At 52.2% G+C, this 15295-nt stretch overlaps 1 protein-coding gene across 1 annotated transcript; it reads right to left on the bottom strand.

Annotated features, from left to right (window-relative positions):
- Nucleotides 1-525: 525 nt before the first annotated feature.
- Fpgs (folylpolyglutamate synthase) lies at nucleotides 526-11934 on the bottom strand. Its single transcript, XM_032902738.1, has 15 exons — nucleotides 11744-11934; nucleotides 10355-10483; nucleotides 10215-10268; nucleotides 9215-9279; nucleotides 6140-6254; nucleotides 5932-6009; nucleotides 5773-5834; nucleotides 5589-5691; nucleotides 5306-5383; nucleotides 4938-5085; nucleotides 4769-4858; nucleotides 3926-4076; nucleotides 3428-3503; nucleotides 2939-3005; nucleotides 526-1360 (listed from the first exon to the last, which is right to left on the bottom strand). Exons 1-15 carry the CDS (start codon nucleotides 11879-11881, stop codon nucleotides 951-953), a joined length of 1764 nt encoding a protein of 587 aa, XP_032758629.1. The 5' UTR covers nucleotides 11882-11934; the 3' UTR covers nucleotides 526-950.
- Nucleotides 11935-15295: the final 3361 nt, after the last annotated feature.

Raw genomic sequence — 15295 nt, 5'->3', positions numbered from 1 at the left:
GGAGAAGGGGAAAGGCCAGTATGTCACAGAACAAGGGTGTACACCCCTCGGGCTGGCCTGGTAACAGTCAGCCAGAGCCCATTTTTGGAGGAAGTCAGTCCTCTCTGCAGCTCACTCATTTGGTGGCCCAACCTTGGGACAGAGAGGACAGAAACCCAACACTAAAAAGCCCTGTGTACAGTCTCTGGGGTCTGGGACGTAGCTACCCCTATAAAGCTCTGGGTTCTAATCCTGCACGACTCTTGTTGGCAATGGGTCTATGGGTCCAGGCCCAAGGCTCCTGGAAGCCGGCCACCGTCCCTCCATAAGGTGGGCATCCAGCTTGGACACATTGTTGGCCAGGAGGTTTGCCTTGGTGTGTGGCACATAAACATTAGTCCAGTCTTTCCTGACACAGGCCACCTTATGCTCTGAGGGAGAGGACTAATCCCAGGCTGTACTGCTAGGGCTCCATTCCTTCCTACACTCCTGCAGTGCCAAACTCCAGCCCCCAAATGTCTGATGAGGGAGCTGGGCGGTTAGGAATCAATCAAAAGTTTTGTCATTTATTTAAAAAAAAAAATAAAATAAAAGGGTTTAAAAGCTTCAATTAGTTCCAGCAACACCCAGTCCCCAAATGCCCAGGCAAGGGCCCTGTCTTTGGCCAGAAGGCATTGGGAGGGAGGAGGAAGTCTCTGGTCTAACCTCAGGCAGCTCCAACAAAAAGCTGGACCTGAGCCCGGAGGCAGCAGGGTGGTCAGGGAGCTGGGCTGGGCTGATGGTGGGGACTCTGGGAAGCCCCTGCTGTCTCTGCCAGAGAAAGGAGAGGCCAAGGCACAGAGCCCCTCCCATCCCTACACGCCACCAAGAGCCCAGGACCCTGGGCCAGTCTCGAAGAATCTGAGCAGAAATCACAAGGCACTGAGTATGAGAGTCTGTGGGAAGGCAGGCTGGTGTAGGACGCTCCTTGGCTACTGAGACATGGAGGGATCTAGCAGCCTCAGCGCCCCGCCCACCAGGTGCAGGCTCCCCGTGACCAGTACGTGGATGGCAGCGGCCTCACGGAGAATGCTCGCCCCGCTGTTGGCCGTGGGGTGGTTCAGAAGATTCCTTGGAGGGCTCTGGGGCTGAAAGATGGGATCCCGGCCTTGGCTGATCCACTGCAAGGCGTGGGAGATGCAGCTGAAAACAAGGGAGCTTGTGCTAGTGGGCTGAGGTGGGTGCGGTGCCAGCAGCAGGGAGCCTGGCCGGGCAGGCTCTGGGCCACAGCTGCCCCAGAGGTTGGAGCTGGCCTGTTTCTCCGCCAGGCAGTTCCAATGCTTCTGGTGCTGCAGGCAGCGGAGGAGCACCTGGTCCAGAGTCACCGTGAAGTTCTGCTGGTCTGTGGGGTCCAGAACGAGGCAGGTCAGTGGAGGGGAGGAAAGGGGGCGCAGGCTCAGTGAGCATCTGCTTAGCTCCTGGTCCCGACAAGCATCACGGCACCAGACTCCGCTGGTTGTCCACACGGTGGACCGTGACCAGTGCAGCCTCCCACGCTCATCTTTACAACGTGTCCCCTGGGGCCCCTCACCATGTGGGTGTGAGCGTTTCCCAGGAAGCCTGTTAGAAAGACAGATCCCAAATCCCACCCCAGACCTGGGACCTGGAGGTCTAGCTGCATGGTTCACACTCCTTCAAAGTCTTTAAAATACAACACAGTATAGTACAAAAAGCATTTTGGGAGCCAGTGAGATGGCTTTATCTGTGTGTGTGTGTGTGTGTGTGAGTGTGTGTGTGTGTGTGTGTGTGTGTGTGTGTGTGTGTGTGTGTGTGTGTGTGTGTGAGCGCGCATGTGTTGGGGGTGCTTGCCACCAAGCCTGCAGCCTATGTCTGCTCCCCATGGCCCACAACCCACATGGTGGAGAGAACTGACTCCCCCAGGTTGTCCCCTGTCCCACTCATGTGCCCCAACCCAAATGAATTAATTAATGTAATAAACAACAGCTTTGGAACATACTTCCCGTTCCGTGGTCCCAGAGCGGAGTCTTGGGCAGTACCCGCACATCTTCATGCAGAGCACACTGAACTTTCTACTCTCCTAGCCAATGAATCTCAGTGGAGTCCCACTGAGCTGATTTCAGTAGGCGTCAGAGGGCTGCAACCTGCTCTTTAAAAAAATGCTAGGGCTGGAGAGATGGGTCAGTGGTTAAGAGCACCCGACTGCTCTTCCAGAGGTCATGAGTTCAATTCCCAGCAACCACATGGTGGCTCACAACCATCTGTAATGGGATCTGATGCCCTCTTCTGGTGTATCTAAAGACATCTACAGTGTACTTATATATAATAAATGAATAAAAAAAAAAAAAAAAAAAGAAGGTAACCTTTAAAAAAAAAAAAAAATGCTAGACCCGATCATTCTTTTACAGTGTTGCGGCCACACGCCACAACTTTGAAAATGAACCAAATGGTGTTTCTACAATAAAATCTATATGCCCTGGGGCAGGAGACACGACTGAGTAGTTGTTAAAAGCCTTTGCTGCTCTTTCAGAGAAGCCAGGTTCAGGCCCCAGTACCCACAGGGTGGCTCACCACCATCTGTAACTCCACATCCAGTCGATCTAATGACTTCTGGCCTCTACAGGAGCTGAGCACTCAGACTCACACAAACAATAAAAATAAGTCAGTTTGGCTGGAGAGATGGTTCAGTGGTTAAGAGCACTCACTGCTCTTCCAGAGGTCCTGAGTTCAATTCCCAGCAACCACATGGTGGCTCACAACCATCTGTAATGAGATCTGATGCCCTCTTCTGGTGTGTCTGAAGACAGCTACAGTGTACTTATATATAATAAATAAATCTTTAAAAAAAAAAATCGATTTTTTAAAAAATGCCACCTCCTAGCATACTTTGAAAGTCCCTGTTCCTCACCGAGCTGCCTGCCACAGGTGCCCGGTGTTAGCTGTACCGTCTGCCCCCTCTTACCTGCGTTTCCTATGGATGAAATCTCTGTCACATTGGGGCAGAAGACAGCGTAATCAAAATGGCAGGGCTGGGAGATCAAGGGAAAATGTACTTAGTATCAGCCTTCTGAAAGTATGTCCCTCACCCCCACTTGACTTCCAAATAGCCCCCCAGGCCACACCTCTGGAGAAGTCCACCCCTGCACTGGGATATTGTAGTAACGAGCCACAGGCCTTCCTCACCCACCCCATCTACCTCAGTGCAGAGTACTTGCATACGTGTACTGCTCTGAATGAAGGTTCAGGGGGTGGCTACTCAGGGCAGCCTTGATGGAAGGCAGGCCCAAACCCAGGCTGGGGTAGTTCTGGATACGAACCACTTCAGCCTCCTGCTCAGAAGCCACTGTGGCCCTGGCAGCCTAGAACCGATGCAGTTCCCCAAGCAAAGGTGTGACAGGGATCAGCTGGGGACATCCAGGCCTCAGTGCCACCCTCCAGCTGGGTCCTTTACCTGCAGCAACTTCAGCAGGGCAGCAGAGTCCCTGTCACCGGTGGAGTTGAAGAGTAAGATGTGTACTTCATGCCCACTGCATCAGGAAGAAATGAGTGGGGCGTGTCTTCTGCCCTCCTCCCCAGCCCATTCCAGCCATTTCCCCAGAATCTAACCCTCCTGGAACTGGTCCAGCCCTGTGCCTCATGACTCCCCCGGAACTGGAGTGATGGACAGTTGTGAGTGACCATGTAGGTACTGGGGACTGAATCTGGGTTCTCTGCAAGAGCAGCAAGGGCCTTTAACAACCCTCTCTCCAGCTCCAGGGTATAGATTTTATTGCAGAAACACCATTTAGTACATTTTCAAATGTGTGTGGCATCACTGCTAAAGAATTATCAGTATAACACTTTTCACTAAGAACAGGTTACAGCCCACTGATAGCTACTGATATCAACCCTAATGGGTTATTACCTAGGACCCCGCCCCCTGCATGCCCAGCCTTGCAAGGGAGCTCACCCGTCGGTGCGTCTGCTGCGCTCCAGTGACTGGCAGTACCAGTTCACACAGGCCTGCACACTGCTGGTGGTATGAGCGCCATCCAGGTACCAGGTAACAGGTCCCCGCTGGAGTACCTGTGTCCGACCAGGCCACTCTGTGTCCCGAAGCCCTGGCAAAGGCAGGTGAGACAGTGCTCTGGGACCCACAAGGCCTGTGATGTCCTGGCCCTGCAGGCAGATCCATTTACTAATGGCTCTCCCTGGGTTCCCAGAATGGGCTGTCCTGCTATGGGATCTTTCAGACAGCCCTGAGGGAGGGCTGTGATTGCAGTCATGCATTCCCAAGTGAGAGCTGGGGCTAGAGTCTGACCTAAGATCTGCCCAGGGCTGTGTCTGACAGCAAGCCTGACTCCAGAGCTGACCGAAACCCTGGCACACTGACACTGCTCTAAAGGTCTAACAGTACGAGCCCTATTGTGGGCTGAAAGCAGTTTTAGGCAATGGGAGTAGAGCATCCTCAGACTGATGACAGACAGCAGCTACCGCTGACTGGCACTCTGCTCCAGGTTTCCAGGCTCTGGCTCACTCACACCCGAATGACGTCACCTCAGGAACCATTGAAAACAGCCGCGGGCGACGGGAACTAGCGTTATCTCATCTGGCAGATAGGAAACCTGAGCCTCTGAGGATTTGTGAACTCTAGGCCAGAGAGGAATGCTCACCTGGAGGCACAATCTAACTGCCCTAACCTCCAAACAGGAAACCATCTCAAAGGGCACAACGATACAACAGGGGCTCAAGATACCCCTCGGGGGGAACAAAGATGTGTAGTGGTCCTGTCTGGGAAGAAGTTCTAACTTACCACGTCTCATGTGGGGCGTGGGGCGGAACACAGGTGCCAGCGGCAGCTGCCACCGAATGCTTGGCTTGGATGCCTTCAGCTCCTGGATGTCTGTGGGGAGTGAGTCTGTGTTCAGACCAAGGCAGGCTCCACTCCCTGCCCACCTGCGTGCCCGCACTGGCCCACCTACCATGGTAGTTCTGCTGCTCCAACCAACAACGGGCCAGCTGCAGGGCCAAGGCTGCATTATGCCGCTGGTGCTCTCCCTCCAGGCCCAGGCTCAATGGCAATCCAACCTGCTCCAGGGCTTCCAATGGTGGACACAGGTACAGGGGGCACTGTGGGGAAAAGGGCAAGAGCTGGTCAGCTGACCTGCCCCTACCGCCACAGTTAGAAGGCCTTCTGACCACACCCCAACCACCAGGGCCTACCAAGCCCTGCTCCCAGAACCAGATGTGTCTGCTGATGCTCCCTGCCACCCTCCTTGCCCAACACGAGACTGTGTTCCTCTAGTCAGCAAGACAATCCACCCCACCATCACACCAGCCAATCACTCACTGCGATCTGCTGGGCTCTATCCCTCAGCACGGCCAGGGGACCTTCTGGCTGTAGCACAGTGAAGGCAGGGACACCAGGCTGCAGGCACACCAGGGAGAAAGTGACAGGGGCTGATTTCAACTGAGGCCACAGAGGGGTTAGGTCACACAGGGGGAAGGATAAGAAGCCAGACTGTGCATGTGACTAGGGCCTGGTTCTGACGTGCCACAGCCATTCTTTCCTAAGTGTTAAAAGGACAGACCCTGGGCTCCATGACCTCTCCTGCCTTGGCCTGCTATGTTACCTTAAAGATGCCCCCTTTCTGCCATGCTATTTTCTCCACTGTATCTCCTAGCAGACTGGTGTGGTCAATGCCAAGAGAGGAGACTCCACACACCACTGGCTTTCTGAAAAAGACAAGAAGGTCCTGATGCACAGTGCTGAGACACCAGCGCAGGCTTCCGGTTGCTACACAGCAGATGCCTCACCTGATGATGTTGGTGCAGTCAAAAGCCCCACCAATGCCCACTTCCACCACGGCCAGGTCCACCTGCAGGAAAGCAGACAGCACGCAGGGAGCAGGGAGCCCCTCCACTCATACTCTGCTCCCCAAGGACCCAGATACGGGGTCTAGGGAAGATACTCACCTTCTCTTGGAGGAAGACATGGAAGGCCATGAGTGTGAGGAAGCGGAAGTAAGAAGGCATGGAAATGTGGCTGTCATCCTGCACACAGAGGAATGAGTCAGGGGCCAGAGCCCACGTACCCCACAGCCCCCCCACAGTTCCCATGCCCCCACACCCCTTGCTCTGGGGAGATGAGCCCTCTCCAGCCCTCCAGCCACAGCCTTGGCACCTTGAATTCCTCCAGCTGCTGATAGAGGTGCCAGAAGTACTTGGTAAAGAGTTCGGGGCTGATGGGCTTCCCGTTGATTCGAATCCGCTCACGCACCTGCACCAGGTGGGGAGAGCTGCCGAGAGACCTGGGGTCATCGGGACTCCCCCTCCCGAGCCTCGGGGCCTTCCTTACCCTCCTCGGACTGTGTCTGCCCCTGCTCCTGAGGCTCCATGGAGTCCTCAAGAGTCTGAGCTCCTGCCTAGGGCCTCCAGACCCCACAGAGGCCAAGCCCCACCCCAGCATGTTAAAGCCCCTCCAGTCTCTAGCCTGACCTCCGGTTGGTGTGTTCATCCCATTATACTTCTCCATCCCGCGAGGATGAGGAACTCTGCTAATATGTGCCTATATCACCCAAACGCCTTTCAGTCTCAAAGCAATAAATCCATAGGGAGGAACAGTCACAGTCACTCCCCTGCCCCATCCACATCTGCAGACTGTCCGGATGGCCATGTGGGCCAAGGTCAGTGGTTAGAGGTCTTACTCCTAACACTATGCTGCCAAACTTGCTGATCTGAGCTCATCCTGAGAACTCACATGGTGGAAGGGGAAACTACTCCTTTTTTTTTTGATTCTTTTTTTTTTTTCGGAGCTGGGGACCGAACCCAGGGCCTTGCGCTTCCTAGGCAAGCGCTCTACCGCTGAGCTAAATCCCCAACCCCGGGGAAACTACTCCTAAAGGTTGTCTTCTGACCTCTCTGCACACGGGCTACAGCGAATGCTCACATTCAAACACACACGCACTAGGAAAATCAAGATAATGAAAAATTCACTGCATGTTATCAGACTTAAAAAAGAAGAGTATTATTCTTTTTATTTAGTTTCTATTTTTAAAGGTCTCATATAGCCAAGGCTGACCTCCAACTCACTACATAGCCGAGGATTACCCCGGATTCCTGATTCTGCTGCCGATATCCCTCAAGTTGTAGATTTGATTTACAGGCATAAGACGCCACGTTCAGTTCCCAAAAGATTAGTCTAGAAGACAGACAGTTGCCTTACACAGTCATAGACTGCTTCACAGCCTTCGGTCAGTGACAGACATATACTGTCACCTATCGATGCAGTGGCCACTGTGTAAGTGTGCCGTGTGCACATCACGCAAGCCTCCTAAGACTTGTGTCTGCTTTATAACTCCTCAAAGGCCCTCCCACACCAAGTCATCTCCCTGCCCTCTCTTTCTTTTGTTTTATAAGACAGGGTTTCTCTGTGTAGCCCTGGCTGTCCTAAAACTCACTCTGTAGATCAGGCTGGCCTTGAACTCATAGCCTGTCTCTGCCTCCTGAGCGCCGGGATGAAAGGTGTGGGCCACCGCCGCCCTGCCCAGCTTCCATGACTTTATTCTGAACAATCACCAGTTCCAAGAAAACACGTTGATCTGAAATGGTCATAGCCAACTGGTTTCAGATGCTTATGGAGGTGGCCAGACAAAACTGATAAAGTTAATGGTGGATGTGTTCCTCCCTCAAGGAACAAATCCCGAGGAATACAATCATATTCTTTCCTCTGAAACGGCCTTCATTTAAGGTGACAGGTGAGGAGAGGCTTGCATCAAGCTTAGGACGCAGGCCCTCCCAGTCTCCTGCGCCTCTGATGTCTGTGAGCCACCACAAGGGGCGCTGCCTCCAGAAGACGCCACAGATACGGCTGGCAGAGCTCTACTGCCTCCCAGTGGAGATTCTGACATGGAGGCCATAGTCGGTCTTGCTCTGTGCACCGTTATGAGTCAGGTTTGTGGTTATGAGTCAGGTTTGTGTTCCTTACTGCAGAGACAAACATCTCTATGCTTAAAAACCAGATCTGGGGTTGGGGATTTAGCTCAGGGGGAGAGCGCTTGCCTAGGAAGCGAAAGGCCCGGGGTTCGGGCCCCAGCTCCGAAAAAAAGAAAAAAAAAAAAACGGATCTGGAAAGCCTCGGAGATGGCTTAGTCAGTAAAGTGCTCACGAGTATGAAGACCTGCGCTCAGATCCCCGGCATTCTCATACTCCACCCCCACACCCACCCCTATCCCTGCCAAAAACAAACCCCAGCCAGGGGCCGTGAGTCTATTACCCCACTGGGGGAGACAGAGATAAGAGGACCCCTGGGGGTTGCTAATGCATAGTCGCCCAGCTGAATCTGGGAGCTCCAGGCTCAGTGAGAGACCCAATCTTGAAAGAAGGAAGGAAGAAAGGAAAAACACACACTAAAATAAACGTGTGCTTGTGCATCCATACGCAGATAAATCATACTCAAAGTTGGGTGCACAGCTTTAATCTCAGCACTCAAGAGGCAGAGGCAGGTGGATCTCTGTGAGTTCGAGGTCCGACTAATCTATAGGATTCCAGGTCAGTCAGAGCTTCATACAGACACACACCCCCCGCCGCTCCCCTCACCCCGAAAAAACCCAACATTAAAAAAGCAAGCAAAAACAAGCTGTGTGGTGGCTCCCACCCGCAACTCCAATAGGAATCTGAGATGGGAAGATCCCAAGGGGCTATAGGCCAGCCTGGGGACAGAGTGAGTTCCAGGTCAGCCTGCGCTGGAGCGATACTTGCCTCAAACAGGGACTGGAGCAATGGCTCAGCAGTGAAGAGCAGTGAGCGCTCTTGCAGCTCTTGACCTGGGTTTCATTTCTAGCACAGACATGCCTCAGAACCCTCTGTAATTCCAGTTCTATTAGGCACACACGGAAAGCACACACGTGCGGGCAAAACATGAATACACATAAAGTAAAAGGAATAATTTAAAAGTTTAAAAGGCAAAAATTCTATTTGGGACTTAATGAAAGGTCACCAGGCTCCTCCGGCCAGGTACTCAGGCCACACTTTCAGGACTCTGTCCCCCCCCTCCACTTTATTCTTTATGGAAAACGATGGCCACTGTTAGTGGGCTAAAATGGGCAGTATGGATTTAATGTTTGCTGAATCAACAAATTCTGGGGAGAGGCAGAGAGGCTGACCTTGGCTGTAGCAACACACACACACACACACACGCACACGCACACGCACACGCACGCACACACGCACACGCACACGCACACACAGAGCCCAGTACCTAAAGAAGCCAGTTTTCAGGCCGTAATTCCGCAGGATCCGTTCGGTGAAGGCACAGGTGGAACCCTGAAAAGCATTGGGTGGGGTAAAATCATGGGTACTGCTGACTGTCGCCTTGGCAGCACCCAGAATCCCCAGGGAGACAGGATTCTGGGCAGGTCTGGAGAGGAGTTTCTAGAGAGGGTTGACAGAGGCACTCAGTATCCCCTTCCTGACAAGGATGTAATTCGATCTCTTGCCATGAGGGACTACATCCCTCTGAACTTACAGCCAAATAAACTCCTCTTCCCTATGTGCCTGACAGACAGACTTATGTCAACTTGGCATAGCTGGACATCTGAGAAGAGGGAACCTCACTTGATCCAGTTTATGGGAGCCTCCGTGAGATCCAGCATAAGGACATTTTTGGAATTCATGACTGAAAGAGAAGGCCTGACCCATTGTGGGTGGTGCTATCCCTGGGCTGGTGGCCCTGGGTTTTATAAGAAGGCAGGCTAAGCAAGCCCTGATGACCAAGCCCATAAGCAGCCCCCTCCATGGTCTCTACATCAGATCCTGCCTCCAGGTTCCTGCCCTGTCAGAGTTCCGTCCTGACTTCTTTGGACGACAAACCGATCTATGGAATCGAGAGTGAACCCTTTCCTCCCCAAGTCGCTTTTGGTCATGGTGCTTCATCGTCAACAGCAATAGCAACCCTAACAAGACACCCAAGTGGCTATTGGTAGCAGAATGTAGAGAATCAATTAATAAAGGCAGACAGGTGGGGCCTAGAGAGATGGCTCAGTGGTTAAGAGCACTGACTGCTCTTCCAGAGGTCCTGAGTTCAATTCCCAGCAACCACGTGGTGGGATCACAACCATCTGTAATGGGATCTGATGCCCTCTTCTGGTGTGTCTGAAGACAGAGATAGTGTATTTATACACATAAAATCAATACATCTTTTTTTTAAAAAAAAAAAAAAAGTGGACAGGCACCAGTCCGCTACATGGGCTTGCTCTTACCTTTCCTTTGGTCCCAGTGACATGGATAATTTTTAGTTGGTTCAAATCCTCCACCTACAACAGACAGAAAGGTCCTCGCCTCAGCCACTGGGCTCTGAAGCAGAAAGGGTAGAGGTGTTTCACAGGCTCTGCCACCTTACCTGCAGTCCACTCCGTGCCAGGTACACCTCCATAGCTTCCAGCTGCGCCTGAGGGTCACTCCGTTGACGCTTTACCTCCTCCAGGCAGCTGGCATTGGTTTGCAGGGTGTTGAGCGTGCGCACAGCATCCTGGCAACCATAATTGCAGTTCAGTGAGGGTCCTCAAGGACAGAGGGACCCAGCCCACCAGTGGCAGAAACAGGGCAACAGGCCTGTTCTACCAGCCATGTTGCCTTTGCCTACAGCTACTTGGTGGGGACAGCCCTGGCGTAGTTCCAGTTCTGGCAAAGATGAGAGCCACGGGCAAGCTAGCCCCACCAGGGAGTGCCAGGTAAAACTGGCAAGATTAACAGACCTTCATTTCCTGGGCTGCCTTCCCCAAGCCTCTATGCCCTCAGCCTTCATACATGACGCCATCCTGGGAGGGAAGCTCTATCCGTATTTTCTCTGTCACTGTATTGGGCACCTATTGAGCTGGGGCCGGGACATTAGAAATCTAGGAACTTTGAATTTCGACATTTTCGAGACTGTGGGAGTTCCACATTCTAACCCCAAGATAAGACAACATAAGTAAGCTATTAGATCTGGAAGAGGAGGTACAGAGGGGGAGAAAAGGCGTCCAAGAGTCATCCAGTCAGAATCCACAGGTGTGTACAGACAGCCTCAGGGGATGACTTTGGGGGATGGGAAAACAAACGGGACTAAATGAGAGGCATTTGAGGCAGTCCTGTGTGTTTCAATTACACCTACATTCTGAGAAATCGGTGCTTAGGTGGTTCCTCTCCGGCACCAAACTGGTCACCTGTCCTCTTATCTGGTCACATGGCTGGAAGCCTCACAGCTCTAAACCGGTACCACCTGCCTAGCTAGCATTAAGTTCTGGTCATTGACAGCTGACCCTGGCACCGTAATCTAGTTTGTTCTCTAGATTCTAGGTCCCTTAACGGCCTCTTTTTCTGCCTGCCCGCCAGCCAACTCTAAACACTTGGATTCCAGTCTTGAGTCTTGGAGACCCCAACCCCGGATCCTCCTGGGTATTTCCACTCCGTACTCCAAAACTCCTCCCTTCCCCTCATCCTGCATTGCCAGTGCAATGCTGGGGTCATTGGAACTTCTAAAACTCAATTCAGACTCTGGACGTTCTGGTGTGTCACCAGCGCCCATTCCCTCTGCAACACGCGACACGCGTTCTCAGAATTCCCACATCGGGCCACCTGAGCCCAACTTTCCGGTCCCTGTCACCTCCCCTGGACTCCCGGATGTCCCCGCCTCCTGAGCCCCGCAACTTCATGCTCGGGTGGCCCCAGGCGCTAGCGGAGAGCGGAGCACGGCTCCGGTCCTGCCCACGTGTCAGTACGGGACCGTTTGCCCGCGGGAACCGTCAGAAACCTGATACTCCATGCTCGGCTCCTGCGGCGCTGGCCACGCGCTCAACCACCGATACGCCGCGCCCTCCATCGTTGCACCACGCGCAGAAACAGCTGCCAAGGATAGAGCCGAGCACAGGTGGCTCCGCGCCCACGACATAGCCTTAATGCCACTGCAAGCTAGGCCTGGGCCGGAGCCGCCCCGCTTCGCTCCGCCCCACTTCTCTCCGCCCCACCCTGACGCGCCTCTAAGGCCCACCAATCAGAGGCTCTCGATTTTCCCGGACCAATGAGAACGGGGAGGGTCTTATCGCGGCCATCTTTGAGAGGGGCAGATTGCAAGGCGGTGCGCTGCTCTCGCCATGCTTCTAAGGGGCGCGCTGCTGGGGAGGGTGGAGGGAAGGGGGTGTTCGTGGGAGGGGTCCTCTGTCTTAAAGGGACTCTGCACTCTTTTCGCCATCCTCCCATGGTCTGTGCTCCAGGTTTTAAGGACTTCACTGTACATCCCAGAATAGCCACTCCAAGCCAGAAGTTCTCAGTCCCCGCTCTATGCCAGCCTAACTCTGAGCTGGAATAGAATTACAGAGCTGGCTGTGTCATCAATTCCCAGCAACGAAATGTCTCGGCTCGCGCAGACACTGGGGATGCGGCCTTTTCGGTCAAGAGCATGACCGTGTCGCCCCAGACCCTTAACTCACTCTAGAAGCCTAGGAAGACTAGAGAGAATGACACCCCTATGGAGGCCTGCGGAGTGCAGGGAGGATTTCCAGCTAAGAAGGGGACTGTGGGAAAGAATTCCACTTGGTTGGACCGGGTTGCTCCTGAGATGCTTCGTCATCAGGGACCTGGAGCCCCATATGAAAATAGGTTTGGAGAAATGGCTCAGTGGTTTAAGAGCATTGACTGCTCTTCCAGAATCTTAAGGTTCGAGTCTCAGGACCCACACTGCGGCTCACAATTGTAAACTTCAAACTAGGAATCTGATCCCACTCTCGCCTCCAAAGGCACAATGCCAACAGGCAAAAATGTTAAGTAAAGATAAAAAATTTGGAGTAAGCTTGGCTGGCTAAAATGGCTTTAGGGGAAGGAGCGTGATCTTCTAGGGCTTTGGAAACTCCTTTGCAGTGGAGAGTGGATTTGAGGACCCTCTGGGGGGTGGGGAACAGTAATCTCACCTAATTGTAGACAAGGAGGTACTTCCATTTGCGGGAGGCACTGGTTAGAGAGAAAGCAGCCCTTTGACCAGCAATGGGTTTTCAATATCTTCTGCTTTTCTACATTGGGCTTAAATATTTAGCAGAGATTGTCTATTTTAAATAAGCAAAAGTTGTTTGGGGAGAACTCTGGACATCTGCTTGCTCTGAAAGTACTGCTGGGCTCCAACTCACAGAGATCTGCTTGCGCTTGCCTCCTGCGTGCTGGAAACAAAGTGTCCAAGCGTATATTTCAGTGAACAGCCTCACACATTCTTGGCCCACTTTTCCTCTTGTTTCCCCCTATGGAGTTTCATCTGTAACCCAGGTGGACTTGAGACACCATACCTGGACCCGGCCAGTCTCAAATTCTCTAAGTGGCAAAAGATGGCTTTAAACTCCTGGTCCTCCTGCTTTCGCTCTCCAAGGGCTGAGATTTCAGTGCTGAGAGGACCCGTCTATAACAGCATGGCTGGTTTCATAGCCTACCGGGATCTAATCCAGGGTCTCATGCACTCTACACAAGCCTCTGACACTGAGCTGTAGTCTTCCAAAGACAAGGTCTCATGCAACCCAAGCCTACCTCTAACTCTCTAACTCACTATGTAGCCCAGGAAAATGTTAAACTTTACTCCTTCTGCCTCTGCCACCCAGGGCGCGGGGAGCTGGGATTACAAGCATTTGCCACTTTGCAAATCCAAGTGTGGACTTGGGTGAACAGCTTCACTCATTCTCCGCCCACTTTTCTCTCAACGTTTCTAGTTTTTTTCCTGTGGGGTTCCAGTCTGTAACCCAGGAGGATGGGAACTCAAGAACCTTCTTCTACCCTCAGACTAGTTTTGTTTGTTTGTTTGGTTGGTGTTTTTTTTTTCTTTTTTTTCTGGAGCTGGGGACCGAACCCAGGGCCTTGAGCTTGCTAGGCAAGTGCTCTACCACTGAGCTAAATCCCCAACCCCCAGACTAGTTTTATAACCTTTGTGCATCCCCTTTTTTCTTCTTTCTGATAATCACAAAAACAGTTTATGCTATCCCAGAAGTAGAGGCAGGTGGATCTCTCTGAGTTCAAGGCCACCCTGCTCTACAAAGTGAGTTCCAGGACAGCAAAAAAAAAAAAGGGGGGGGTCATGCCTAGCACATGCAAAAGGACTGAGCTTGGTCCCATAGCACTACAAACAACAATATAAAAGCATCTACGTACCTGGTTCTGTCCTCAGTTTTTTTGTTTTTTGTTTTTAACTATCAGATTTGTAAGAAATGACACTGGAGGTATACAGCACCCTGAGGGAGGACTTACTTTCTTGGATTCTGTGCAGTGAGGTAGAACCCAGTTTAGCTCATTTCCTCCCTCTTTCTTGTTTCCTTGTTTGGTCTTTTTGATTGTTTGTTTGTCTGTCTATGACAGGGTCTCACTAGACAGCCTACAGTAGCCTGGAACTCCCTGTATGGCTAAGGCTTACCTCTTAACTCTCGGCAATTCTCCTGCCTCAAGGAATACAGTTGTATGCCAGGATGCTCAACTTAATTTCCTTTACCGTTTAATTTCTTCCCTCTTTTAGGCAGGTGTTTTGTCTGTATTTAGCTCTGTGCAGCCTCTTTGTACAATGCTGGCAGAAAACAGAAAGGGGGATGGGGCTTAGATCCCCTGGAACTGGAGAATTACAGGTGGTTGTGAGCCACCCTGTGGGCGCTGGAACCTAAATCTGTCCTCTGGGAGAGTTGTGCTCTTAGCTGTTGAGCTTTCTCTGTAGCCCCGATCCCCTTGATCTTTGTCAGGATCAAAGCAATAGAGGGGCTGGGGACTTGGCTCATCAGCAGAAGCCTTGCCCTGCAGACAGGAGCCTCAGTCCCTGCCACAGGCTTTCTCTAGAGCCAGAGCTGAGCTCTGAGTCCTTGGACTATACTGTATACGTCAGCTCTAACCGGAAACAAATGCAGACACAGAGCAGGGCAGAGCACTGGAAATTCTGCCAATCTAAACTGGTAGTTTTCCAGTTGTAACAGGGAATTATAAGTGGTGACTGAGCTCTGGGCATGTCACCTGTGTCTTGGACCCGTGTATACTCTGCTGTCCCCAAGGACACTTTTCATGACTTTCCACTTATTAATTTTATTATTTTGAGGTAGGGTCTCATATATCCCACCCTGGCCTCTATCTAAGTCACAGTATATCAAAGACGCCCTTGAACTTCTGATCCACCTGCTTCCCCGCTCCCAAGTGCTGGACCCACACGCTTGCAACAATCACTAACCTATCCAGTTCAGACAGTGCTAGAGAGCCAGCCCAAGGCTTTATGCACACTAGGCAAGCGCGCTACCAAGTGAGCGCCACCCCCAGTCTTCAGTTTCCTATTCACAGACAGCAATCAACCCTATATAGGTGA

This window comes from Rattus rattus, chromosome 5 (genome assembly GCF_011064425.1).
Source record: "Rattus rattus isolate New Zealand chromosome 5, Rrattus_CSIRO_v1, whole genome shotgun sequence".
Taxonomy (NCBI): domain Eukaryota; kingdom Metazoa; phylum Chordata; class Mammalia; order Rodentia; family Muridae; genus Rattus; species Rattus rattus.
The sequence above is the reverse complement of the archived record's forward strand: the minus strand, read 5'-3'. Positions and strand labels throughout refer to the sequence as shown.